The 27,209-nt window shown below is 47.0% G+C and overlaps 2 protein-coding genes across 2 annotated transcripts; both read right to left on the reverse strand.

The window, feature by feature from the left end:
- Nucleotides 1–1,246: 1,246 nt before the first annotated feature.
- Nucleotides 1,247–8,323, reverse strand: LOC128795716 (ovomucoid-like). The gene is made up of 4 exons (XM_053956722.1): nt 8,235–8,323; nt 6,083–6,114; nt 3,593–3,720; nt 1,247–1,745 (listed from the first exon to the last, which is right to left on the reverse strand). Exons 1-4 carry the CDS (start codon nt 8,281–8,283, stop codon nt 1,700–1,702), a joined length of 255 nt encoding a protein of 84 aa, XP_053812697.1. The 5' UTR covers nt 8,284–8,323; the 3' UTR covers nt 1,247–1,699.
- An 8,780-nt stretch (nt 8,324–17,103) lies between these two features.
- On the reverse strand, nt 17,104–22,760 carry IL12B (interleukin 12B). The gene is made up of 6 exons (XM_053956819.1): nt 22,676–22,760; nt 21,607–21,882; nt 20,802–20,916; nt 19,661–19,854; nt 18,790–18,935; nt 17,104–17,226 (listed from the first exon to the last, which is right to left on the reverse strand). Exons 1-6 carry the CDS (start codon nt 22,758–22,760, stop codon nt 17,104–17,106), a joined length of 939 nt encoding a protein of 312 aa, XP_053812794.1.
- Nucleotides 22,761–27,209: the final 4,449 nt, after the last annotated feature.

A 27,209-nucleotide genomic window follows, 5' to 3' on the forward strand; every position in this document is an offset into this window, starting at 1 on the left:
GGATTGTTTCTCATTCTCTGATCTCCTGACAGCCTTCCCCAGGACCATGCCTGGGAAGGTTCTGTGCTGCTCTCTGTGGCCAGAGAGCTGCTGCCATGCACACTGGTATTTTATTTTCCGTCTCACAGAACCCGAGCATCAGCTTCTGCTCATTTTCCCTTCCCCATATTTCCATGGCATTGCTCCATCCCACAGACCCGACTGTCCAGCCTGGCCAGCCACTTCAGCATTTTCTCCAGGTGTCACTTGCAGCGATTTGCAGGTGATGCTCTGTGCTCTGGTATGTGGCAGGAGCTGCCGTGCCTCTCAAAGAGCCACGTGGGCAAGTCCTGCTCTCCTGGCTCAGGGATTCCATGTCAGAAGTGATCAGGGGCAGACTGGAGTGCCAGGGAAGTGCAGGGGGGTGGTTTACATCTCTGACTTGCAGCTCCTGGGGCTCTCTGAGAATTTTGGTGTCTTGGGTTTGGTGCACAAGCACAGCCCATTAAATATCCCAGCAAACCAAAGCAGAGGGTGGGGATATCCACGAGGCTGGAAGGCAGCAAATATCCACAAATCAGGTTTTTCTGACATCATGAGGAAACCTCAGAGATTCCCTTTGTCTTCTCATTTTTATCGTTTTCAGTCAAGGTGATCTGTTCTAGGAACTTCTTTATTGAAGCCTCTGAACTGCAAGGAACTTTTGTATTACCTTCCTCATTTTCATTCCTACCTAATTGCTGGGACCTGGTTTCCAGATAAACAGAATTCAGGATAGGGCTGGATTTGTTCTGTGTCCAGCTGCTCCAAAATTTTCCCCCTGGCAGCCCAATAAGGGCAGTCATTCACAATTTTAATTCTGGGAAAATACATTCCCATAACCAAGTATTGAGTAAAAGACACAAATTAGTTTAACAGTGAAGATAATCAGGATGTAAGAGCAGGACATAAATTTCTGTAGGCTCTGAAATTCGTCAAGTGAAAATATGAATGAATGTTCCTATTTAAATGACAGGATTTAACAGACTTCTGCAGTCTTACATTTTACCAGATTTGCCTCATTTAAAAAAAAAAAAAAATAGAGCCAGATTGGGGGGGTAAATTCCAGTATATGAGGCCACATAGTGGGATACAACTTTTGTATCCCAGCTTTGGATTTTTACCTCTGGACTCAGCCCCTGCTCCACCACAGTTTTCTGTAATTCGGGAAATACTTGTTAGTCATGGATGCAATAAATTCTCTAGAAAGTTCACCATGGACAAAAAAAAAAAGAGTGAAGGTTTATTTTAATAAACAAGCACACTGAGTAGCTGAACAACATACAGAAACCAGAATTGTACAGAGAGGGATAAAAAATAAGCACTTAAAATTCAGCTACAAAACCGGGAGAGTCAGAGCACTTGCCTGGGAAAGCTGAAAACATTTGGGGGAAAATATCTGCTGAAGTTTCTGGGTAAAGGAAAGAAAACATTTGATCAACGACGGGGAGACTTGGGGTATTGTGAGAGGATTTGAACTTCAGCCATGGAGACCAACAGCTAAGGAAGGGCTGGTGTAGGGCAGCAGGAGCAGCTGTGCTGCCAGGACAGCAGTGCCAGCCCCAGCTGTGGGGCAGGGAGCAGCAGGCAGGGCAGAGCAGAGCAGAGCAGAGCTGGCAGTTCTCCTCGGGCTGGGCTGGGCAGGGATGGGCAGAGAGGAGCTGTCCTCAGCACAGCTCCCTCAGCACGCTCCTGCCTGCTTCATCTGCAGGGCCCCTCTGCTCTTCCTGCAAGGAGAAACATCAGCGTTGCACCAAAATCCTCTGGGACCTGTCGGAGTCCAGAGCATCCCTCTGGCTGCCTCGAGACCCCAGGGACCTTGGCAACAAGTCAAAAACACTTGTGGCTTCCATTTTAGCCCATGGGAGAGGCTGCCAACCTTATATGAGGAATTACAAGCCAAAGGGTTTGAGCAGTGTAATAGGGGAATTGACACAGCGTGAAAAAGCAGAATTTTGGGATTTTAGCCCATGGGAGAGGCTGCCAACCTTATATGAGGAATTACAAGCCACACGGGATCGAGTAGTGTAATAGGGGAATTGACACAGGGTGAAAAAGCAGAATTTTGGGATTTTTTAGAATGTAATTCAGGGGTACAAGATGGAGGAATCTGGGCGTGCCGTAGCCTTTTCTTCCTTTTTCTTGTCCTCCATGTCTCGGTGTGATGGTGACACTTTTGTATTGGTTTAGGATAGGGACACACTGTCCAACACAGATTTTAGGTCTCGGTGTGATGGTGACACTTTTCTGTTGGTTTAGGATAGGGACACACTGTCCAACACAGATTTTAGGTGTTGGTACAGGAACTGTGAACATGGTACACAGAATTTTGGGTATATAATGTGGGAGACGCTCAGGGCTCAGGGCAGACTGCCATGGCTTCTGTACTAGGTGGACCTCAGCAGGTCAGAGAGAAAATATTTTAGATAAGAAGAAATAAACAACCTTGAAAACTCAGCTTCACACCTTCCAGACCTGTTTGGCTGCCAGGCTAGGGAAAAAAGGACTTTCACACTGCTGGGGTCTTGCCAACCCAACCCCAACAGAGCCCTTTGCTGACAGAGGAGACACCATAAACATCCACTGCAGACATCAGGGCACTGATCTGTAAACAGCTTTCCGTGCAGTGTTACACATTTTATCCACAAACCCAAGACATTGCCAGCACCACTTCGGAATTTTTGTGTGACCTGCGCTGGCTGCAGGTGCTTTGTCAGGTCTCTGTTGCTCACTGGACTCTTTACTGCCCAGCTTTACAGATTCTGCTGGGATAGGAAGCTGCTCACACAAACATCAGGGTCATTTTTTAGTGACTAAATCTTACAGTACCTGCAACAAGTTCCTCACACAAATAGGAATAATTTTTTAGTGTTCAACTTTACAGTGCCTGCTGCAAGTTGCTCACACAAGTATTTGGGTCATTTTTTGGTTCACTATTTTATGTTTCCTGCTGGAATAGGAAGTTGTTCACACAAATATCCAAGTCATTTTTTTAGTATCCAACTTGACAATTCCTGCTGGAATAGGAAGTTGTTCACACAGATATCCAGGTAATTTTTTTAGTGTCCAACTTGACAATTCCTGCTGGAATAGGAAGTTGTTCACACAGATATCCAGGTAATTTTTTTAGTGTCCAACTTGACAATTCCTGCTGGAATAGGAAGTTGTTCACACAGATATCCAGGTAATTTTTTTAGTGTCCAACTTGACAATTCCTGCTGGAATAGGAAGTTGTTCACACAAATATCCAAGTCATTTTTTTAGTATCCAACTTCACAATTCCTGCTGGAATAGGAAGTTGTTCACACAAATATCCAAGTAGTTTTTTAGTGTCCAACTTCACAATTCCTGCCGGAATAGGAAGTTCAGACCTCAATATCTGGCTCATTTTTAGTTACCTATTTTATGCTTCCTGCCAGAATAGGAAGTCCTCACCCAAACATCACCATCATTTGTTTTTTAGATCACTTGGAGGAACAATCACTGTGTAAAGGCGAAGCACAGGAGCAGAGAAGTACCGAGCCTAAAGAAACCCAGCACTTTTGTGGGGTGGCAGCCCCAGCTCAGTACTCACAGCACAGCCTTGCAGAAGGAACATTTGTTGTTGTAGGTTTTGCCGTCGGAGCCGCAGAAGGGTTGGTAGAGCCTCTCACAGTAGATGGGCCTCCCCCTCTCCAGCCTCCTGTACTCGCTGCAGTCCACCTGCAAGGAGGGCAGCCCTGAGTCTCACACCCCCTGGGCCAGACAGGTAAAAAACTCAGCAAAGAAAGACCTTCTGCCATCATGGCTTAGGCTGCTGGTTGGGCTGGTGCAGCTATTCTGCTTGTTCCCGGGAGAAAGAATGAAAAGGCAGGTAGCACAACAGTTTTATTCTTGTGAGAAAAAATAAGTTTGCACCTGCAAAACTAAGAAATTGGTCCGATGAGAATCAGTGAAGAGGATGTGTAAACAATCCAAGAATAAAGAGATTTGATGGGTGCACAAAATTGCATTTACTGGCCAATGAACTGACAGTGTATTATCTAGCTGGGTTTGACACAGTGCCTTTAGAAATCCTATAAATATGAGCTAAGGGAACAAAAATTGGCTTTTTCTGCATGAAGAAACTGAGCCCTGTATGCTTTACTGCGACACATCCTCCATGCACAGAAATCGTGAATATATTGAATTTTGGGGCATGCTTTGGGAGCAGCACAGCCAGGGAGGCTGCACCACCTCCACTGGCAGAGGCTAAGCCCCAAAAATGAAACATTTCTGCTCAGACAGGGACTGGGCAGGAAAAACACAGCCCCAGAGGAGCAGAGTGCTGGGATTTTTTGTTATCTGATCACAACAATCAGTAAATCCAGGTGGGATCAATTCACATCCAGCCCTTCCTTGGACAGCACAGGACTCCACCACCTCCCTGGGCAGCCCTGCCACTCCTGATCCCCCTTTCCATGGAGAAATTCCTGCTGAGTTCTACCAGTATGGGCCCAGCTCTGTGTGGGGATGAATTTTCTCTCCACTCCGACAGCACCTTCCTGCTCACCCCAGGAAGGATTTTTATTCCTTGGTGCCTCATTTCTTCCAGACATTGAGCCCAGAGTACTCAGAGAGGATGAAAATCTCCAAGTACCTCATTCAGGAGCTAAAAGTCATCAAAAAAGCCTCATAGGGTCAGCATCAAATAATTTTTTTTTGTTTTAAATCTAGATTTCTCTGGCTTAAAATTTGTCCTTGCCCAATTTCTTGCCCAGAATGCCAAACAGGTGAAACCAGCTGGAAGTTGTCAGGGTAACTCCATGGAAAGCCCATAGCCCCAGCTCAGGAACTTCCACTGAAACCTCAATAAACTGGCAGCATTCAATTACAGTAAACTGGCAGCATTCAATTACAGCGTAACATGTTTCTTTTCTGACCTCATGTTATTACTATAATTTTATATTATATAATTATAATATATATTATACTATATAAAAATATATACTATTATATATATAAATATATATTATATGTTATAAATATAATTTAATTACAGTTTAACATGTTTCTTTTCTGACCTCATGTTGTTATTATTATAATTTTATATATTGTAATATAATTATAATATAGAATATATTATAATGTATAAATCGATATAAAATATAGATTAATATATTATCTATTAATATATAATATATATTACAAATATAATTTAACTACAGTTTAACATGTTTCTTTTCTGACCTCATGTTATTGTGATTATTATAATTTTATATATTATATTATAATAATAACATATAATATATATTATACATTATATTATATACCTATAATATATTAATAAATACCTATAATATATTAATATATATATTATATAATATACTAATGTATAATTACATATATTGTAAATATAATTATAATTTTACATTCTGATTTTTTACCTCTAGTTCTATATTATTTTTACCTCTAATTCTATATTATTTTTACCTCTAATTCTATATTATAGAATATAGAATATAGAATAAATATCTATATTATAGATATTATATATAATATACTAATGTATAATTATATATATCATAAATATAATTATAATTATACATTCTAATTTTTTACCTCTAATTCTATATTATTTTTACCTCTAATTCTATATTATAGAATATAGAATAAATATCTATATTATAGATATTATATATACGATACTAATGTATAATTATATATATTATAAATATAATTACAATTTTACATTCTAATTTTTTACCTCTAATTCTATATTATAGAATATAGAATATAGAATAAATATCTATATTATAGATATTATATATACGATACTAATGTATAATTATATATATCATAAATATAATTATAATTATACATTCTAATTTTTTACCTCTAATTCTATATTATATAATATAGAATATAGAATAAATATCTATATTGTAGATATTATATAGAATATAGAATAAATATCTATATTATAGATATTATATATACGATACTAATGTATAATTACATAGATTATAAATATAATTACAATTTTACATTCCAATTTTTTACCTCTAACTCTCTATTTTTATCCGGGCGAAAGGAACCCACTCACCTCGCTCTGTGTGGCAGCATCTGCCGTGGGAACTGAAGCAGGAGGAGAAAAGAGAGGCACAGTTAGTGACCTGCACTGGGCTGCAAAGCAGGAGGGCTTCACTCGGCAGCTCTGAACCTTTAACCCTTCCACGTCCACACTGCCCGGGCTGTGCAGGTGTCAGAACCCACTGAACAATGGGGTCTGGGGCTTTGTTTGCCTCAGGATCCTCTGTCACCTGCTGGGGCAGGGATCGGAGCCATTGTCCCACTGCTGACAGCCCAGCAGCCAGTATTGCATTTCATCATGATGGACAACAATTTCATCTTATTTTCTGTTCAATGTCCAGGATTAACTGGTGGTTGAGCATGACTGGGGTTTATCAAGAGCTGTTTTTTTTTTTTTTTTTTTTTTTTGTGGCTGTGAGCAAACCACATGTCCCTTCTAGATCCGTATTTTCTGTCAATAACGAGAATAAAATACAATTGACTGTAAATTGACAATTACCAGACAATAAAAAGCAAAGAATTACGTCCAGATGCTCTCGGGCACATAAGCCACGACAAGCATGCCTTGTGAACAAAGGAATCCCCTTAAAATTGACTGTAAATAACAATGATAATACAATTTGGCTCGTAACCCCACCTTAGGAAGCGTTTCCCTTGCTTCAATGTGGATTTTAAGGTGACTGGCTCCTATTTTTACCTCATTCCTCTGGAACAGAGCCCTGTCCTCAGGTGGGGCTTCAAGGAGCTCCTTCCAAACAATGCTAATTACCCCTCCCACAAAGTAATCAGCCGCTTGGCGTGGCTCCACGCTGCTGACACATTTCTTACTTTCTTTAGGAATGTATTTGTCCCACAATCATCATCCTGGGGCTTCCAGGGGCTAAAAGTACCAGGGAGAGATTGCTGTGCAGAAGGAGCAGGAATGTGTTCTGGAGCAGAGCTCTGGCACGACTTTTTTGGATTAAATTTGGATTTTTTTTCTTTCTTTTTATCTTTAAAGGTTAAACTTTCCAAATGTGTTCTGGAGCAGAGCTCTAGCAATTGTCTTTCAGAGTAAATTTAGCTTTTTTTTGATCTTCAAAGGTTAACTTTCCACAAAAAAACTTCCTTTCATAAACCTGTTTACATCCTCACATCAAATACAGTTGTTCAGTATAAAGAAAATGAGCAGAAATAAAGCTCCAGGTCAGGTTTCCATCTCTGTCACCAGAGGCTGACTGAGATTTCATTATTCTGGAATTGGATTCGATTTATTCCACTTCCCCCCAAACATTCAGATGTGATTTTTTTCTCTGGTAACCTTTTAGGAGCCACTCTGCAAACGGGGTGAATGCAAAAAAAGGTGTGGCTCAGAAAGTGTTGATTCATGAAGTTTTCAAGCAGACAAGATAAACCAGAAAGTTCAAGGAAGAGATTTCCTGGAATTCTAATGGAAGGACTATTTATTTATTTTCCTGCAGTTAATGAACACTGAATTATTCCCATCACATTTCATTTAAACTGCTGTTTTTCATAAGAATTTGGGGGTTGAGACAAATTTCAAAGCACCTCAAAAGATTCTTTTGCTTCATAATTTTGCATTTATCATTTTCATTATCTTGCTTCCTTAATGTTCATAATGCTTTTGAACATCTACACTACCTGCAGAGGTGTGGAGTCTTTCAGTTATTTTTAATGCACTTATTTTTCTCTAAAAATACATGTTTTACTGCAAGTTTTTAGTAAAAATAAAATTGCCACGTCAAGGCTGAAGAAATTCCTCCCAGATCCCTCTTTTTTTAGAGCAACATGCCCCTCAAATCTCTCTGCAGCCGGGAAAAATAAGATTAAAAGAACGTGATTCCCAGCTGTTTTATGTGGCCTGAGCATCAGCAGCTGTCCCCTGCTTGGTCAGTTTGGCAGGGGCAGGACCTCACCAGCACCCAGCTCCCTCCTCAGACCGAAATTTAAAACCAAATAGATAAAAGCAGGTGGTTCTGAGGCATCACAGCTCTTTGGGGTCGCAGAACACAGCTCTGCAAGGAGCAGCTTCCATCCCCACCAGCCCCAGCTGGCTTAGAAACTATTATGGTGATAAACGCTAGGATTTTAACTAGAAAATTCCATTTTCCTCCCTCCCACCCCGTGCAGGAACCACCTGAGAACCTGCCAGGGGAGTTACTCACATGCCAGGCACAGGGCGGCCAGCGCCAGGAGCACCAGGGTGACCTTCATGGCTATCCCAGAGCCACCTCAGCTCCCTGCAGTGTCCCCGGAGTGGCCATGGCCAGCTGGGAGCATTTATAGCCAGGAGCTGGTGATGAAATGCCCGCGCAGGTAATTAGGGAAGGTGTTGCCCAGGGCAGGGTCGGTGGGATGTGTCCTGGGCGCGGGGCAGGGCTGCGTGGCCCGGTGCTGATGGAGCAGGCATTGTCCTGCCTAAGCCCAGCCTAATTAATTAACTGTTCCAGCCCCAGCAGCCAGGCTCTGACTCAGGGCTGGCTGCTCTGTTACTGCCGTGGGGACTCAGAGCTGAACGCGGTTCCCAGGGAAAAATAATCCTGGCTGGGCGTTGGCCAAAATATTCATGCCAGAAGGGCTTGATTCTTATTCTTTGGGGCGTCTCGGAGCTGTGGTTTGAGCCGAGCTGCTCGTGGCCACGCACCGAGCCCTTCAGCTGCCCTGGGAAATCCGTGTTCTGCTTTGTGAAAAACGCCGATCACTTGGTTTTTAATATTTTTAAAGTTTAATAATAATAAAATGGTTATAAAAATAGTAATACAATTAGAGGAATAAAAATTTAGAGTTAGGACAATTACAAGACAATAAAAAGCAAAGAATTCCGGACGTCCGGATGCTCTCGGGCACTTAAGCCACGACAAGCACGCCTTGTGAACAAAGGAATAACCTTAAAAGCAACAGCCTGTTGCATATAAAAAACACTTCATGATTATGCATATATTTTATTTAAAACAAGAAATTCATCTGGTACTTGTCAAAAAGTTTCTGTTAATTCCCAGGCGCCTTCGAGTCTAAGTCAGGCTTGAAGAAGTTCGTTTCTGTTAATAAGGAAAGCCATAAATTCCTCTCCTCTGGAAAATTTAGGGATTTCTGTAATTGTTATCCTTGTGCGAAGAATTCCTTGATTATCTCATCTCTTTCTTGAGCTAGTTAAAAAATATCTTACATAGTATAGTTTCTATTTTAACGTTGTGTTATAACCTAAAAATACATTCAACACACCACTTGAGAGAACTAATACAGCATAACTTTCCAACATTACACATATAATATTCATTGTAACTATTGCGTAAAGCCAATCATAAAATGTGCATTTTTCACATGCTTGAAGCCCTTCACAGCCAGCCCAGAGCATCCCCAGGGCTCCTTTTCCTTTCAAACGTGCCCAGTTTGGGGTCAGCCCCGATGTTTTGGGAGAGGAGCAGCAGAGACACCCCAGGGCACTGCCTGGCCAGGGCAGGGGAGGAGTTGCCAGCCCCTGGGCATCCCCTGAGCTCCTGCCCAGCCTTGGACACAGGGAACATTCCTTTTCCTGCCCCTCTGCTCCCATTTCCAGCACAACAGGAGGCGTTCCTTAAACAAACCCTGCATTTGTTGGTGACTTTACCAAAAGGCAGAAATTTCTGTCTTTTATGACGGAGTCCCCATGGGACACTCAGATCTGAGGCTTCATTTTCATAAATCCAAAGTCATGTGCAGTTTGGAGGTGATCGTTTGGTTTCAACCCCTCCTTCCAGAGTTGCCTTCTCTTAGTGATTTACCACCTAAACGTGCAAAAATCTCAACAAGAAACATCCCTGCACACCACCTCAATTCCCAGTATTTCAGCAATCACCTTCCCTCACTGCAGGGTAGCCCAGGGCTTTCTCCCCATGCAGGATTGGGGTCAGAGCTGCTCATTCCAGTAAAACAAGGGCCTGAAAGCTCCTGCAGAAAAGATTTCAATAGGTCAGGTAAGCCTTGGGCCCCTCTAACTCATCCCAAGAGGGATATGAATAATTTTGTCTTTAAAGAATATAGGTCATTAATAAATGTTTAATTTCTCATCGCTTAACGGGATGAAAAACACAAATGCCATCAAATCTGAATTCCAGGATGAGCAAAGATCCAGTTAGAGCTGGAGGCCTGGAATTTTATTTGGTTTTGTTCTAAATTTTTTCTTTTTTTTGTTTCTTTCCTAATTTGGACATCTGCTCCTGCGAGGCTGAGAGGACAAAAGGCAGGGTGGGGTTTGCTCTGGGGTTGGTCTGGATCCTCCTGCTTGGGGCTGTCGGTGACTTTGTGTTCTGGGCAGCTTTTCTGGAGAAAATCCTGGCAAGGAACATGCAGGAACTCGTGGGGAGTATTTAGGACACGTCCTTGGTTGATGAACAATTATGAGCAATTAGGCAACAGGAGCAAAACCCAAACCATGCAGGAAGTTCCTCCTGATCTGGAGGGTTTTGGGCACACGCAGCTCCCGGGGGGTGTCCTGACACTAAAACTGCAGCCTGGCAGATTCCAACCCTGGAATGAGGAAAGGCCCCAGCCCAGTGCTCCCAGTATCCCCTGGGATGCAGCCCCAGCATCCATCCCATCCCATCCCATCCCATCCCATCCCATCCCATCCCATCCCATCCCATCCCATCCCATCCCATCCCATCCCATCCCTCTCAGGGAGTGCAAACCTCTCTCTGCACCCTGCCCAGTTCATGCAGGAGGATTTTCCAGCTCTGCACTTGAATTTCAGTCCATAATTCCCAAGGTGTCCCTGGCGAGGCTGGAGCTGCTGCTCTGGGACAGTTCTGGGCTCCCTGGCAGGGAAAGGCACTGAAATGCTGGAGCAGAGGCAGTGAGGGAGCACCAAGTGCTGAGGGGGTGAAACACAGAGGAAAACTTGGGAGAAGGGGTTGGTTCTGTTTGGAGAGGGAGGAAACAGAGGGAACGGGAGCCAGAGCCCTCCTGGAGCTGCAGGGTGAAAGGAAGAGGGAACAGAGCAAATTGCAGGGAGAGAAATTCCAATTAGATGGGAGCAAAACAAATTTCACAACGAGAGGAGTCAACCGTGGAGACAGGTTGCCCACAGAGATCACTGGAGATAGTGGAAATGGGTCTGGGATAAAGCGGCCACGGAGGGCGTGGGCATCCAGGTGATGCCAATGGAACTGGGTCTGGCATTCCCACAGGAGAATGTCGAGTGTTGCTGGCATTTTCAGAGACCTCGTGGTGTCTTTGTGCTCATAAATGAACGTTTGACAAAGCAAACGTGGGCAGCGAAGCACCACAATGGGGAAAAAAAGTTCATTGGGAAACAAATGTTGGGATGTGTATGGGAACAGCTGCTTCCCAAAGCTGGCTTGGCAAGGACTAATTGCTGAACTCATTCTGAATTCTAGGGTAAATATGGAAAACAAATAGTTTATACTGAAGAATTGTGAGGGCAATTTTGCCCTCACCAGCAAACCCATGAATACCTGTAAGTTAATTGTGGAACTCCTGTAATTTTATACCTTTGCCATTATATCTTGTTTTTCTCACAAATTCTTATCCCTCCAAGTTGATCTTTTGAAGAAGAAAAAGCAACTCCATGGTGTTACATGTACTAAAATATTAGTGTGCATTTTTCTGAGGGCAAGAAAATTTTCCCAATTATTATTTATTCCAAATTTTAGATTGCTTTTTAGTTCCGGAGGCCTGGCTGGAGCACCACTGGGATGCCAAAAATGCTGCAGCAGCAGCAGCAGGTCATTAGTTAAAGGCATGGCAGGATGTTCCCTGGCTGCATTCCAGAGGAGGAACCTGCTCATCCGTGGAGAGCCTCCCATGCAGGGCATCCTCAGAGATGATGAATGGCACGTGGAAAAGGTGAAAAAACCACTTTGTCACTGGCAGGGAGGGTCTGGCCCAGGCTGCTGCAGTCACAGAGGGACCTCCCCTCCCTGGTATCCCGAGGTGTTTTTATCCCCAGGCCCAGGGAGGGTGGGTGGCTCAGGGTTGTCCGCCCAGGTGCAATTAAAGCATCAGATTTTGAAGTCTTGCTCAATGCAGGGTTTGAGAACCAAGGGCTGCCTTTGTTCAGGCTGTGCCACAGCCTTTGGGTGTTTGCCTGGGAAAGGAGGTGATGCCTTCAGTTTGAGCTTTCATGTTTTCCACGCTCTGCACTGCATTTATAATTCTGAACTTCATGTCAAGTGCCAGCAGCTCTCCTCACAGCTCAGGCACACACAGCAATCCTTTTCCAGCCCACAACCAAGGACACCGCTGCAGCTTCAGCCCCAAAAAGTGCAAACAGCAGGGAATGGAGGAGAGCAACCTGGGAGGGTGGGACTGCAGCACCTGGAGCTGGAATTGGACACTGAACCCCAACAGGGAAATGGACCCAAACTTATAAAAGTGTCAAAACTGGTGAGCAGGAGTCCATGTGGGGTGAAGCCACGGCCGGGCTCTTGCACTGCCCAGGGTGTGTCCTGTGAAGGCCTTTCCATAAATCCCTGTTTATTCCTGTGGTTCTGCCCAGCCTCTGTCCCAGGCAGCCTCTAAAGGCATCAGTGAGTTCCCCATTTTCCACCCCTGTGGGAGATCAGAGGATCCTTTCTTCAGCACTGCAGGTGTCAGGCCAGGCCAGAGCCCTGCTGAGGGTCTCGTGTGCTGTCTCAGAAACTAAAAATAAACCCAAGAGGCTGTGCAAAGGCTGGAGCTGATCTTTGTTTTCCTTTGTGCCTCCTGATTTCTTTGGGACACAGTGCCAGGAGTGGTCTCAGGATCCTGCAGGCAGCTTGGGGATCCTTTGATTCCTGTGTCAGACTGATGCCTCAGGTTTGAGCTTTTCTGTTTTTCACATTCTGAGCTGCTTTAGTGTGCAATTCTGAGCTTCACATGAAGGGATGGTGAGCTCTCTGCACAGAGCAGGGAGACAAAACAATTCCTGCTCCAGCTGGGCACCAAGGACAAATGATCCAAACCTCAGGCCCAAGAGCACAAACAGCGTGGGCTGGAGAGAGAAAAACAAGCAGGATGGGACTGCATGGGCTAAAGCTGGAATGGGACAATGAACTGCAAGGTGCAAATGGAGCAGAGCTGATCCCAGTGAGAGCCCCCGGGAGCGCTCGTGCATTTTGGGACCATTTGGGTTCATCTTGGGTTCATTTTGTGCCATTTTGGATCATCTTGGGTTCATTTTGTGCCATTTTGGTTCATCCTGGGTTCATTTTGTGCCATTTTGGTTCATCTTGGGTTCATTTTGTGCCATTTTGGTTCATCTTGGGTTCATTTTGTGCCATTTTGGTTCATCCTGGGTTCATTTTGTGCCATTTTGGTTCATCTTGGGTTCATTTTGTGCCATTTTGGTTCATCTTGGGGTATCCCTGGCTGGCCTCTGGTGCTGCCCAAGGTGCATCCGTTGAGGCCTCTAATAAATCCCTGCTTTATTCTTTAGCTCCGTCCAGCCTCTGCTCTTGCTCAGCCTTCACAAGGCATCAAGAGCATTGATGGTTCCGAGTTGATTCTTCACAAAACAAAGCATGAATGGCTCAACACTTCCGCTGAATGGGCTTTGAACAGGACTGACCTGAAATCGCCTTAAGATGCAATTTCCAGGTGTTTGGACTTTGCCCTTCTGTCACACCAAAGTCAATCAAACTGACATTTCAAGGAAGGTTTTTTCATGGCTCACAACAAGGTTGGAGCACGTGCGCTGGTTTTCCCTTTATTAAAAATGAAACGTTTCTAAAGGAGAAGCTACAGCTTATGAAGAAGAGGGGTGGGAGGAAGATCAGCACGGAGAAGGGGTGGATATGAAGCATTTGGAGCTGAAATCTGTGTTCTCCCCCAGAACCCCTAATTAAACATCAGCTTTCCCCCCTTTTGCTCTCAGCAAGTGCCTGCTTGCCCAGCTCAGGGGCTGAAGCTCTTGGAGAACAGCAAATTCCTACAGCGACCAATTAGTGCCTCATTAAGGACACTCATTAAGGAGTCTTCATCTGCGAGCATTCCTTGAGCTGAGCAGCACCCACAGAAATGCCTGGGGGGAATTAGTCAGGCTCTGTTCAGAGCAGATTTCGGGAGGTGTGGTAGCAGAACCCAAAGCCAGGGGTTGAGTGATGGGGATGAATGGAAAGCTGGAGGAGCTGCCCCTTCCCAGGGAACGGTGGGGCATGGGAAGAGGAGCAGGGCCAGCAGAAAAATCTTGTTTCCATAAAGTCAATGACTCTCCTCTCCCAGGAAGAAATTAGACCTAAAATTTTATGTCAGAAGCTTGGATTTTGCAATCTAAAGCTTGGGGTTTTTTGGGGGGTGAGGGCAATTTTGTACATTGTGCAGCCTGAGTCTGTGCATTTGACATTTATCCAGAGATTTCCAGATTATTTACAGTGCAAAAGGAGAGGAAAGAAGGAAGAGAAGCCCAGGGGCTGGGTGACACATCAATTATTATGTTCTTGGATGGATGGAGTATGTTAGAATGTGATCTCCTATGTGTGGAGCCACCATAGTGAATAATTTTTGCTTTTTATCCAATCTAGACAAAGGTGGGAGCCTGACAATTCCCAGAGGAGACATTCACAGGCACCTGGATCCATGGAAGGCCCAGGGAATGGATAATTTGGGATCAAAGGCAACTTGATGCCTTAGAGAGTGGCCACCTGGCAATGAGCTGATTCCTGCAGGGAAAGGGGCAGCTCCGAGCTGAGCTGTGTTATTTTCCTGAATAAACTCAGCCAGTGACTTCCTCCTGAAGCCTCTCCCATTTTCTGGCATCGTGGCACAGCAAGGCACATTCTGAAAGGCAAAGATCAATTTAGGCTTTGTCAGGATACAAAATTGAGCTGAATATTCCAAGAATGGAGGCTGGGCTGGGCCCAAGCTCAGGAGAGGTTTCAGGGATTGGTTTCAAGGGTGCCAAGGTTTAAACCCTGAGGATCAGGAAGGTTCTGTGACCTCTGAGACCAGGGAGGAACCTCAGAGCCCACAAGGTCTGGGGCAGGTGGGTTCAGTTCAGAGCTGGAGACCACAAAGAAGCCCAGAGTTCTCCCCTCCTGCAGGCAGGGCTCAGCAGATCCTGCTGTCACACCCTGCTCCCTTGGCTGGGTCATCCTCTGCAGCTTTACAGGCTGGGAATTTGGTATTATTAATTAGTAATAATTAATTTGCCCTGCAGACAGTGAGACGGAAATTTTGCCTGGTGCAAAAGTGAACAGTGACACAAACCATTCGTAAAAGATCACAAATAAACCAAATTTTCTTGTTTTCAGGTGTATTTATTATGAGCTGCTTTGTAAACAAGCACATAAGTTGCCTTTATAGCCAAAGTAAGACATGTAAACTTAATATTAATAAATACCAACAGGACTTGTACATAAATTATCAGCAGTTTTCTGAAATATCAGATACTTCACACATTTCAATGTTTCAATACCTTAAATATCTTTAAATTCCCACCCACGGCTAAGACTGGGAAAAAGGAAGCATGGTTGCAATGAAAGACTTTAATGTCAGTGGTTCTGTATCAGAGGTTAAGGCCCGAGTCCTCAAAGGTATTTCAGAGGATTTTGCCCTCCTGGAAGTCAGGGCTCAGTGTTTTGACAAAGGATCCATCCCTGGCAGTGTCCAGGGCCAGGCTGGATGGAACTCTGAGCACCCTGGCACAGTGGGACATGTCCCTGCCCACACAGGGCTGGAACAGACGAGCTTCAAGGTCCTCCCACCCCAAACAATTCCAGGATTCCATGGAAAATACAAAAGTTTCAGCTCATGCTTCTGCTTCCTCCCAGAGCTGGGCCCTGGCTCTGTGTTTTCCCTGAGGTTCTGTGAGCCCACCAGCACACGGTGGTACAAAATCTCTATTCTACAAAAAAAAATCTCTATTCTAAAAGTCTGATTTCATGCGATCATTCACACGCACACAAACCAACAGTGCCCAGCTGGGCTCCGGGGGATTTCAGACACCGGGGCTGCAGTTCCAGCTGCCCTGGGGGCTCCTGACTCCTGTGCCCTGTGCTGCTCCTGTGGAATTCATCCCAGCGCCACGAAATTCCGGAATTCCGCAGCAGGAGATGCCCGGGGCACAGCTGCACCATGGAAAAGGCCGCAGGAGGGGGAGGAGGGGAGGCTGCTCAGGAGGTGACAAATGCAGCTCCTGGCTCCCAGGAGCCATCCCTGAGGGATGAGAGCTGCCTTCACACCAGTGCTCCCAGTGCTCCCAGTGGGCTCCAGCTCCATGGGTCCCTCAGGGGGTGCTCTCCCAGCTGGGCATCAGCAGCTGTGGGCACAGAGAGCTGGCACAGGGCAGCAGGAAACACCCCCAGGGCTCTGCACCTGCAATTCCTTCTCTACCCCAATATCCTGGAGGATGAGGATGGCCTGGGTACCCCAGGCAGCCAAGGCTTTCTGTGCTGGCACAGTCCCACAGACATAAATACAAATAAATATTAAAGAAACATATAATTAAACCATTAAACAATGGAGGATTCAAGCAGTTCTTTCAGGAGGTGACTTTCCAAATAAGTTAACACATGCAATGGTTTGAACAGCAACTGCCATCCACTGGCCTTGCAAGTCAATAAATAAATAAATAGCAAATAAATAAATAAATAAAACCAAATAAAAATACAAATAAATAAAATAAAATAAATAGTAAATAAATACTACATGAATAAATAAATAAATATTAAATAAATAAAGGCACAATAATAATATGCAGGACATACAATAATAGCTGCCAGCAACCTGTCAAAATCATGTTAATGTAACATGATGGATGCTGAAAGTGTAACTTGAATCTGGGGGATTTGGGAGCTGCCAAAATCAGGACCACATTCAACTGTTACCAAAAAAAAAAAAAAAAAAAAGAAAAGAAAAAAAAAAAGTTATGGCTTCTTAAGTTTCCAAATGGAAACTTTTCTTCTAATTGTGCTTCTGTTCTTGTGCCAATTCATTCTCTGCTTTCTCTAGGAGCACTGTGCCACCCTCCTTACTGGTTAGCTGTGAAATAACGTCAGAAATTTAATTTCCATGAGCGTTCACATCAGAGAGCAGGAGTGCCCCAGCCTGGGGGGATCCTTACCTGCACAGCGAGGACCACTGGCTCCAGGAGCTGAGGTAGCAGCGGTCCCTGGCCTGCACCCACACCTCTGCTGGCCCCGGGGCTGGCAGCTGCACCGACTGCTCCTCAGTGTCGTACACCTGGGGACAGGGACAGCTCCTTCAGGGGCAGGGCAGGGGGACAGCACCACCACAGGGCACCAGGAAGGGTCACTGAGCCCCCGCTGGAGCCTGGTGCCCCAAAGGCTCCAATGGACCCCACAGTCCTGGGGCTCGGGAGAGCCTGAGCTCTGCAGGAAGAGCTGAAAAGCTCAGGTGCCACTGAGGGGGGGTCCCACAGTGACCCAGACCCACTCAGGAGGTGCTCTAAATTACCAAAGCCACTGAGGGGGGGTCCCACAGTGACCCAGACCCACTGAGGAGGTGCTCTAAATTACCAAAGCCACTGAGGGGGGGTCCCACAGTGACCCAGACCCACTGAGGAGGTGCTCTAAATTACCAAACCCACTGAGCTGGATGTTCTGAATGACCCAAACCCACTGAGCTTGGGGTTCTAAATGATCCAAACCCATTGAGGGGGGGTGTTCCAAAGAGATCCAGACCCACTGAGGGTGCAAATGACCCAAACCCACTGAGCTTGGGGTTCTAAATGACCCAAACCCACTGAGGGGGGGTCCAGACCCACTGAGGGTGCAAATGATCCAAACCCACCGAGCTTGGTGTTCTAAATGATCCAAACCCACCGAGCTTGGGGTTCTAAATGATCCAAACCCCAAACCTAAACACTCATTAAACAAAAGGGGTCGTTTGTTTATCTGGGTTTTTCTCTTTTTCCTCCTTCTCCCTGAGCAGGAACCCTAAATTCCAGAAGCTGCTCCTCCTCGGGATGGTTGAAATCCCCCCTGGGGGCTGCACAGGAGCATCCCCAGCCCCAGCAGCTCCCGTCCCGGGGGAATGCAGGAGCCAGCGCTGCTGCAACCAGGGACTGAGCCCCATCTGCTGGTGCGGGCTGGGTCCCGTCCCCAGCGGGAAACATTCCCTGGCGCCTTTGGTTTCCCCCTGGAAAACCGGGATAAGGCCGGGATAACCATTCCTGCTGCCCGCTGTGCTCAGCGCTGGGCCGAGGAAGGGCAGCACTGGCTCAGTGTCAGCTGCCCTGTGCTCAGGTGGTTTTCCCAGCTCTTCTCCAAGGCAGGTGTTGTGTGTCCGAGAGGAATTTGGGCTCACACTGGAGATTTAACCCTGACAGTTAATTAATCCCAGGAATTAACGGGGAATCGAGGGGCACAGACCAGACTCTCCATGGAAACGCTTCCAGGTGAGTCACTGGTCCCTGATTTCCAATTCACCTATAAAGTCTGAGCTGCCCAGGGATGAACAACATAGGAGGAAATTTGTGTCATGGATCCTGGGGTTCTGGGTTTGGAAATTGGGATTTTCCCACATGAGGCCCTGCACAGCCTCCTAATGAATTAGTAAATACAACCATGCAATGCTGGACAGGGTTTTCTGTCCTCAGTTGCCTCAGGGATTTTCCTGCTCCTGGAACTGGGAAAGGTTTTTCCTGCCAGGATAGAATTTGCCACTTTTGGGGTTCAGCACCATTTTTTTTTAAATTTTTAATTTTAGTTCATTATTCTTACATACAAAAATTATTTCTACTATTCAGGCAAGCAAATTGTGTCTCAAATGTTGTGTTTCTACCTGGTATCTGCGTCTCTTTGTGCTTTTAACTTTGACCTTGAAAGTCAAAGGGAAGTAGGAGTTTGGGGTGCTCCAGGTCCTGGGATATGTCCAGGTCACTGTTCCATTGGTGGCCACGTACTGACACTGGGGGGGGTCAGGCTTTACTGCAAGAGAAAACACAGAGGGAATTAATCCGTGTTGAGAACTGAATGTCAGCTGTTGCTGTGTTACTGGTGATGGTTTTATGGGAATGAGCTTTGGGAGCCTCCAGGTTAAGAGAGGAGTAGCCTTGAGGTGTAATAACTGCCCTGGGTGCTTTTTATGGAAAATGAAGCACATTCCTAGACTCAGTCTGGATAAGATCCTTCTTTTTTTTTGGCCTGCAGGGTTGCAGAGGGCTCTGCTGGACACACAGGAATATCTTCAGCACCTGCTGACCGTTAGTGCATTTAGGAAAACCACTGTTTCTTTAGGATGCTGCCTCATTTTCCTGTGCCCTGTGGCCACAACTCAGAGCCCTCTCATTCCTGTCCCTTTCTGTGACCCTGCCCTGAGGAATGGCTGAGGAGGGAAGCATCCCTAGCCTGGACAGTTCTCAGAGAGGAGCCTGCTGGATTATTCTCTGGCTTGTCCCTTCCCAAGCAGGTCCATCCCTTGGGGACATTCAGGGACCTGTGGGTGTTGGGGTATTGGAGGTCACAAGCCAGGAAGATGCTGCTGCTTCACTTCCTCGTCCTTTTCTGTCCTGCCATCCCCTGTTCCTGTAACTGGGGCTCGGTGGACATTTACAGAGCAGGGGGCAGGGATTCCCAGGGCTGGGCTGAACCTGCCTCCCACTGGCAGCAGCAAAATAAAGCTCAGAATCAACCCCCACTGCTGGGCTACTCACTGATGTCCCTGACGAAGAAGCTGGCGGTGTAGTTCTCGTATAACACCTCGTCAATGACCTCCAGGGAGATGTCAATGGGCTGGTGCTCCTCAGCAAAGGGACAGAAGTTCTCCTTGTGGCACTGGGCCGTGTAGGTGGTCAGGGCCCCCTCGCTCAGGGCCACGGGGCTGCTGCAGGACACGTCTCCCTGGGGGCTGGAGCAGAGCAGGGAGAGGCACTGGGAATGCTGCTTTGTCCTGGGAATGGGTTGTTGTGACAACAGCCTCGTGTGTTTGGTGAGGAAATGTTTTGGTTTGCCTGCAGTTTGTCTGCTGCAGAAAAGGGTCAGTGGGGCTGCCACGCTCCCAGTGCTGTGGGATGGATTAATGTCAGTCCTCAGCCTCAGCTCAGCCCTGCCTCAGCAGGAATTAATCTTTAAACCTAAACCAGGATCTCTCGTTTCCGCCATCCCATGGCAAGCTCCACTTTCCTCCTTTGTCCCTTTGCCTTCTCCCAAACCCTGCTGAAGAAATGAGGCCTGAGAAGCCTCCGCTGGGAAACAAACACCACAAGCTGCCAAAGCACCACCTGGGCCTGGCTCTGTTTCTGCTCTCAGCCAGCTGCACCCCTCGGCAGCTGTTTCTCCTCTGGCAGGCTGGGGTGACCTTTGCTGGAGCCCTCCACGTTTTGGAGAACCCCCCCGGGGCAGTGGGAGGCAGGAAATCCCCCCAGGGTTCCCAGCACCATTTCCCTGCAGGTTCCTGCAGGGTTCCTCAGCCCAGCCTTGCCAGGGGCCATGTGCTCTGCAGTGGGGGCAGCCTCCCACTCCCACTCCACCCTGCACTGGGAGCTGTGCTTCTCTCTGGCTTGGCTCCACTTCCTCTCTGCCCTGCACCGACCGTTCTGCTATTGCTTAAGTTACCCAGTGGCTACTCCAGCCCAGTGGACTCATTCCTTTTTCAAGGCTTTATTCATTTCTGAGCGACTTCCATGCCCTTATTAAGTTAACTTTGTCCCAGTAATGACTCAAAATGTTTTGGGGACGTTCAGACTTGGAAAAGAGATCTCCCCCCATCCGCATGCCCCTAACAGCCTGAAATCCTACCTGGAGTAACACCAAGGGCTGCCCAGTGGGGCTGTGAAGGGAAGTACAAACTCTTACCCTTCCAGGCTTCTGATGGTGAACTTCAGGTTTGGATTATTTTCTGTCATCCAGGAACATGTGAAAATTCCAGAGTAGTTCTTTGCCTCACACTTCAAAAATGTCCTGTTGGGCTCTAGGCAGGGAAAGACAGAAACCAGGAGTTATTTACTCTTTGTTTGCCAAAAAGGCCAAGGCAGAGAGAAACAATTCATGAATTCACAGATTCCCTGGCAGTACCATGAGGGACTCAAATACGAGACTCAGATGAGTGAGGTTCATGCAGAAAATGCAAAATATCCCAGGCTTGTCTCCTGAATGGAGAGGCCCAAATGACAGCACTTCAAACCTGGGGCAGGCCCTGCCAAACCCCAGGATCCTGGAACCTCCTGAGCTGGAAGAGACCCACAAGGATGATGGAGTCCAACTGCACAGCCCCAAAATCCCACCCTGGCATCCCTGGAGCGCTGTCCAAGCCCTCCTGGAGCTCTGGCCAGCACCCTCTGGGGGAAGAACCTTTCCCTAAATCCACCCTGACCCTCCCTGGCGCAGCCCCAGCCCTTCCCTGGCTCCTGTCACGTAGCCCTGGCTTTCCAAACCAATTCCTCCCATCCCTCCACCTTATCAGCCTGGAGAATCCCAAATAAACCCCACGGCCCCAGTCCCTGTGCTGCTCATCAGCTGCACTGCCCAGAGCCACAGGAGGGACGATTTTCCTGCCACTGCCAGCAAAGCTTTTGCAGAGAACACCTCTGCAAGGACATTTCCCGCGTGTTCCCAGAGCCTGCAGCAAGCTGAGCAGGACAATCCCAGCAGAGGGCCGTACCCTTAAAGCTTTTCAGGATGTCCCTCATGATGTGCCCGTCGGGGCCGATCCTGGCGACGAGGAGGAGGCTGGAGCTGAGCACTCTGTGGCTCTCCTCGCTCACACAGCTGTAGTTGCCGGCGTCTGGGAGCTCCTTCACCGCAACACTCAGAGTCTTCCCTTTCTGTTTCCCTTCCGAGTCCTTTTTCCAGTAGACTGCCTCCTCATGGGTGGCACAGGTGAGCTCCACGGTGGTGGCCGGGGCCTCGGCGTCCCACTGGGAATCTATGACAAACACTGGGAAGGGCAGAGGAAAATCAGGAGCTGCTCACACGGCCCAGGGGAGCTGAGCCCTTCCTTCAGCTCTGCCTGCAGGGAGCTCTGGGCGAACCCCAGGGAGGCTTTTCCTCAAAGGAGAACCCCAGAGAAAGCTGTCAAATGTGCAATCTGAACTGGCAGAAAACACTCAGCTCTAGGAAGCCTGGGGGGTCTCCCAAACTCCCTACGGACACAGGCAAAGGGAATCTTCAAACTCAACGTTTACTCTCCATGTTGACAAACAGATTTGCTGCTTTCAGCATCAAATCCCTCCCAGGGAACCCCCAGGATAAATATTCTTTTTAATGTAGAGCTAAGTCATTGAAAGAGAGGACAACCTGAATTTAGCCCAATTTTCTGATAAATTATTCAAAATAATTGTATATTACCTACCCTGTATTTTTACAAATGGATTTACACTTAAGTTCTTTACCAGAGAAGCTGATAAACTATTTCAAGGTTTTAGGTTTTACTCAGAAATATAACTAATTCTTCCCTTGTTTTCTTTAGGGTTGTTCCCTTAGTTACAGTTTTTGTACCCAGGCTGTGTGACTTTGAACACGAGCAGAAGGAATAGGAAATAAAACTTGCTAATGCAAATGCTGCAAATATGCTGTTGGAAGACATTTTAGAACGTTTAAATATTTTTCCATGAACTCCAATTAATTGTGGTCAAACAAATAAACATATAGCCTAAGATACTGGAGTTAACAAATCCTGTGCTAGTGGCCACAATTAGAATTCCAAAGTTTTAGGTCTGACTATTCCTTACCATTTTCCTCCAGTTTCCACTGGGCACTTTCCAGTAGGGCAGCAAAGGAAAGCAGGGACAGTAAGGCACAGAGGAGGTGAGACATCTGTGGGGGAAAAAAAAAAAAACAACCAAAAAAACAAACATTATAAAACTTCACTGAGGTTGGCTGAGTGTGCTCCAAAATCAGGCTGGGGCTGGGCAGGGTGACAAGGACACAAAATCAGTCCCAGTGAGCTGAGGAACATCTTCCCTTTCTGAGAAGTCTGGGATTCCAGACAAGTGGAATCTCAGCGTTGTGCTGGAGCCCTGATTTTGATCCACTTGGGATTCCCATCCCAAGGCAGTTCAGAGAAGGAACCTCCCCGAGGGAATTGTGTGAGTGGGTCTGGGCTGGTCCCTCGTTAAAAGCTCCTCGTGCAGGAAAAGCCCTGCTTGGTGCAGCCAGGCCAATTCCATGGAAAAGGCACTGGCTGAAAGGATCAGTGGGCTGCCCAGGCAGGTTTGGATCCCCATCCCTGCAGGTGGCACCTGGAGGTGGCACTCAGTGCTCTGGGCACAGGGTGGGGATGGGCACAGCTGGGCTGGGTGATCCCAGAGCTCTTTCCCACCCTCGGTGATTCCATGACTGCCCCTGGCCGAGGCACTGCCCTGAAGGATCAGTGGCCATCACCTCCCGTCCATCCAGAGCCTAATTTGGCTCAGCTCATCAGCAGTCCCATTAAAGAAAGGCTTGAGGACAACCCCAAGGAGCTGCTGGAGGGTTCTGCTGGGCTCTGCCTGCAGCTCTGAACAAGAGGCAGCAGGGCCAGTGCTCAGGGCAGAGCTGCTGCCAGCTCCACTTCTGCTCCTGGTTCTGGTGTCCACCTGAGCTCTCACAGTCTGAGCTTCAACCAATCTCAGGCAAAATTCCTCCTGCATTCAGCGCCACAGCTCTGGCTGCAGGAAGGGCTGGGAGTGGAGATCATTGCTGCTGGATGTCCAAGACATAAATGGGTATTTCTCCTGAATTTGTTCCAAATAGCACCAGAACTTTCCAGAAAACACCAGACACCTTTGCCAAATATTGTCATAACTACTGGGTGCATAAAAACTCGAGTAACTGTTCTTTAGGTGCACTTCCAGACCTTTTCAAACAAATTAACAGAAATAGAATCTCTTCAAGACAGAGATGGTGAATATCATTTTCAAACCCTATTCTAACTACAGTGGGAGGCTGAATGCAGATGGAAAACACAAAATTAAGTGGTCTGAGTTATTTTTTTCCTCCCAAACCACTCTTTTTGTAATGAAACAGGCGTAGCCCTCCTGATTCCTTGAGAGCAGAGTGTGTTCCTGTGCAGATCAGTTCCTAGTGCAGCTCCTGCTGTTCTGAGCATCCTAAATCCTGCTCACAAATCACCCAGTGCCCTTTGGATTTGTACCCAGCTCTTAATGGGACCAGGAGCTACAATAAAGTGCCTGGAGAGTGTCCAGGAGAGGCAGCAGCTCCTGTTGTGCTCAGAGAGGGGCACAAGGCTCAGGGAAAAGCCAGTTATTATTGGACAGAAATTACAGAAAAATTTAGGTTGGAAAAGAGCTCTAAAATATATCATATCCTATTAGAAGTGCTAATAACTGCTTCATTAGACTCTTAGATTTCAGGCAGGATTAGCTGGAATTTCCAGCAGAAAGATTCATTTGGCAACTTTCTGAAAGTTGCTGGTTTCTGTCACAGAAACATGAAATTCATCAGCTCACTTCATAAACCTGAAACTGAACATCAAAACATCAAAACAGCAGCTCAGACTGGGGGAGAGCAGTGGGACTTGTGCCTTCTCTTCCATTCATCACAACTAAAACATCCAAAACAGAAAAGTTTCTCCTGCTTTGAAGGAGAAGCTGCGTGATTCAGGTTTTTGATGAATCCGGTCAACAATTTGCATGGAAATTATTCACACTGTAGATGTGGGAAAGCACCCCTCCCCCACCTCAGAATTTTATTGAAAAATTAATCAGAAACAAACTCAGATTCTGAACAACACCAGTGAGTGCCTGAGCACTTCAGAAATGAGAATATTCCAGCTCCAAATGTTCAGGAAATCGCAGCATCATGGAACAGTTTGGGTTGGAAGGACCTCAAAGCCCTTCCAGTGCCACCCCTGCCATGGCAGGGACACCTCCCACTGTCCCAGGTGCTCCAAACCCCAGTGTCCAACCTGGCCTTGGGCACTGCCAGGGATCCAGGGGCAGCCCCAGCTGCTCTGGGAATTCCATCCCAGCCCCTGCCCACCCTGCCAGGGAACAATTCCCAATTCCCAATCTCCCATCTGGCACTGGGAGCCATTCCCTGGCTCCTCTCCCTCCCTGCCTTGTCCCCAGTCCCTCTGCAGCTCTCCTGGAGCCCCTTCAGGCCCTGCAGGGGCTCTGAGCTCTGCCTGGATCCTTCTCCTCTCCAGGGGAGCACCCCCAGCTCTCCCAGCCTGGCTCCAGCCCTGCAGCAGCTCCGTGGCTTCCTCTGGACTCTGTCCAGCAGCTCCAGGCGCTGCTGATGTCGGAGACCCCAGGGCAGGAGGCTCTGCAGGTGGGGTCTCACCTGAGCACAGGCCACAGTGTCCCTGTGTCCCCTCCGTGTCCCCGCCGCTCTGGAGCTCCAGGGCTGGGGCTGAGCCCAGGCTCCTTCACTGAGAATCTCCAAGTGATTCCTGTCAGGAAGGACCTCTGGACCCCACCCGGGCCAGTCCCAGCCCCTGGCAGGAGCCAGTGGAACAGAGCAGCCATAAAAAGGAGTTTGGCAACGCTCCCAGCCCAGAAACACCAACCCTGGTGCAATAAAAGGATTATTACTGCCTGGTGACACAGGTCACAACTCCAGCAGCATTTACATGTGTACATCATGTGCTAAACTTTATCAGGATACAAACACTGCCCTGAAGAAAATGTCCCAGAGACTATTTCAATGCACTCTGAAATAAATAATGTTAAATTTGCATTAAAGAAGAAGTGAGCTCTCACCGTTTCCTGGGAAGCCTCTGGCTGGAGCTGCAGCTGGAGGCTGCCTCTGGGAGGTGAAGGAAGCAAAGTTCTGGTCCCAAGGTCTGCAGAGGAAAGGGGTGCCTTATAAACGCTCCCTGCCACCGCAATACCACAGGATTGCAACACGTGGCTCCAGTTCCTATTTTACATTACACATTTACATTACACAGCTACAGCCAGAAAAAAAAAAAAAAAATATTTGGGAGTCCCAGGTAAACTTCGAGGAGGAAATGAAATTATGAGATTGTAAAGCGACCTTTAGTGGCTTGCCAGACTCATTTCCTTTCCTCGCTGGTTTTCTGTCTCTCATTCTGTCTTCATCACAGAGGAAGAGTGAAGAGACCAAATAAACTTCCAGAGTGTCTGATGGGAAACACAGACTGAAGACAGAAAGAGAAAGTTCAATAAACTAAAACTCTTGCTACCTGATAAGCATGAGAGAGATAATTACATGACCTCTAATCCCAGCTCCCACATCAATCAGCAGGAAAGGGAATATTGATTTTTAATTGCTGGTTTTGAGTTGTGTTTGTTCTAGGAATTGAGACTTAAGTCAACCAAAAAATAAACAATTAGTTCTATCTTGAGATACCTGATATTTGCACATTCTTATGCTGCAGTTTTTAAATATAATCTGAACCTGGTGTTCCTTTAGACCTCAGGCATAAGAAGAGCCCTGTGCTCCACATGGGCTTTGAAAATGACGAAAGGTTGTGTGGATTTTTTTTTATAGTCTGTGAAGTAATTGAACACAATTCTCATTGTTTGCCAGGCAAACACTGCTTAAAAAAGGTTTGAAATTCAACCTGACACACTTTAGGAATTAATGGAGAGACACAAGTTGATTCCAGGTGCTTGCCAGGGGCAGGATTCCCACAGTGCAGGGATTATAGTGCCAGAATCCTGCTCCTTTGCTCCAGAATCCCAGGATGGTTTGGGTTGGAAGAGACCTTAAAAATCACCTATTCCACCCCTGCCATGGCAGGGACACCTCCCACTGTCCCAGGCTGCTCCCAGCCCTGTCCAACCTGGCCTTGGGCACTGCCAGGGATCCAGGGGCAGCCACAGCTGCTCTGGGAAATGCGTGCCAGGGTCTCAGAGGGAACAATTCCTTCCCAAAATCCCATCCATCCCTGCCCTCTGGCACTGGGAGCCATTCCCTGGCTCCTGTCCCTCCAGGCTGGGGCCAGGCAAGAGACGGGGCGTGAATGGGGGCACACTCACCTTTGGTGGCTGAGCTGTAAGTCCTTCCCACCCCACAGGACACAACCCCAGGCCCTGCATTCCCAGGCAGCCCTGATGACTCCCTGCCCATCCCAGAGTGCCCAGCCTGCTCCTCAAACACGGGAATTCCCTGTGCCAGAGCTGCTGGCAGAGCTGGGCACGGGCGGAGCACCGGGGCTGCGGGGAGGGCAGCTCTGGGCAGGAGAAAAGCTGCTCCCTTCCCATCCCAAAAGCTGAACAACCCAAAAGCTGCTCCCTTCCCATCCCAAAAGCTGAACAACCCAAAAGCTGCTCCCATCCCAAAAGCTGAACAACC

Source organism: Vidua chalybeata, chromosome 15 (genome assembly GCF_026979565.1).
Source record: "Vidua chalybeata isolate OUT-0048 chromosome 15, bVidCha1 merged haplotype, whole genome shotgun sequence".
Lineage (NCBI taxonomy): Eukaryota > Metazoa > Chordata > Aves > Passeriformes > Viduidae > Vidua > Vidua chalybeata.

Coding starts and splice junctions, on each gene's coding strand:
- IL12B (XM_053956819.1), bottom strand. CDS start 22,760: ATGTCTCACCTCCTCTGTGCCTTACTGTCCCTGCTTTCCTTTGCTGCC. Junction 21,883..22,675: donor GTGGAAACTGGAGGAAAATG/GTAAGGAATAGT, acceptor TGCCCTTCCCAG/TGTTTGTCATAGATTCCCAG. Junction 18,936..19,660: donor CTTCTTCGTCAGGGACATCA/GTGAGTAGCCCA, acceptor TTTCTCTTGCAG/TAAAGCCTGACCCCCCCCAG.
- LOC128795716 (XM_053956722.1), bottom strand. CDS start 8,283: ATGAAGGTCACCCTGGTGCTCCTGGCGCTGGCCGCCCTGTGCCTGGCA. Junction 3,721..6,082: donor ATGCTGCCACACAGAGCGAG/GTGAGTGGGTTC, acceptor CCCTCCTTGCAG/GTGGACTGCAGCGAGTACAG. Junction 1,746..3,592: donor TCCTTCTGCAAGGCTGTGCT/GTGAGTACTGAG, acceptor TTCTCCTTGCAG/GAAGAGCAGAGGGGCCCTGC.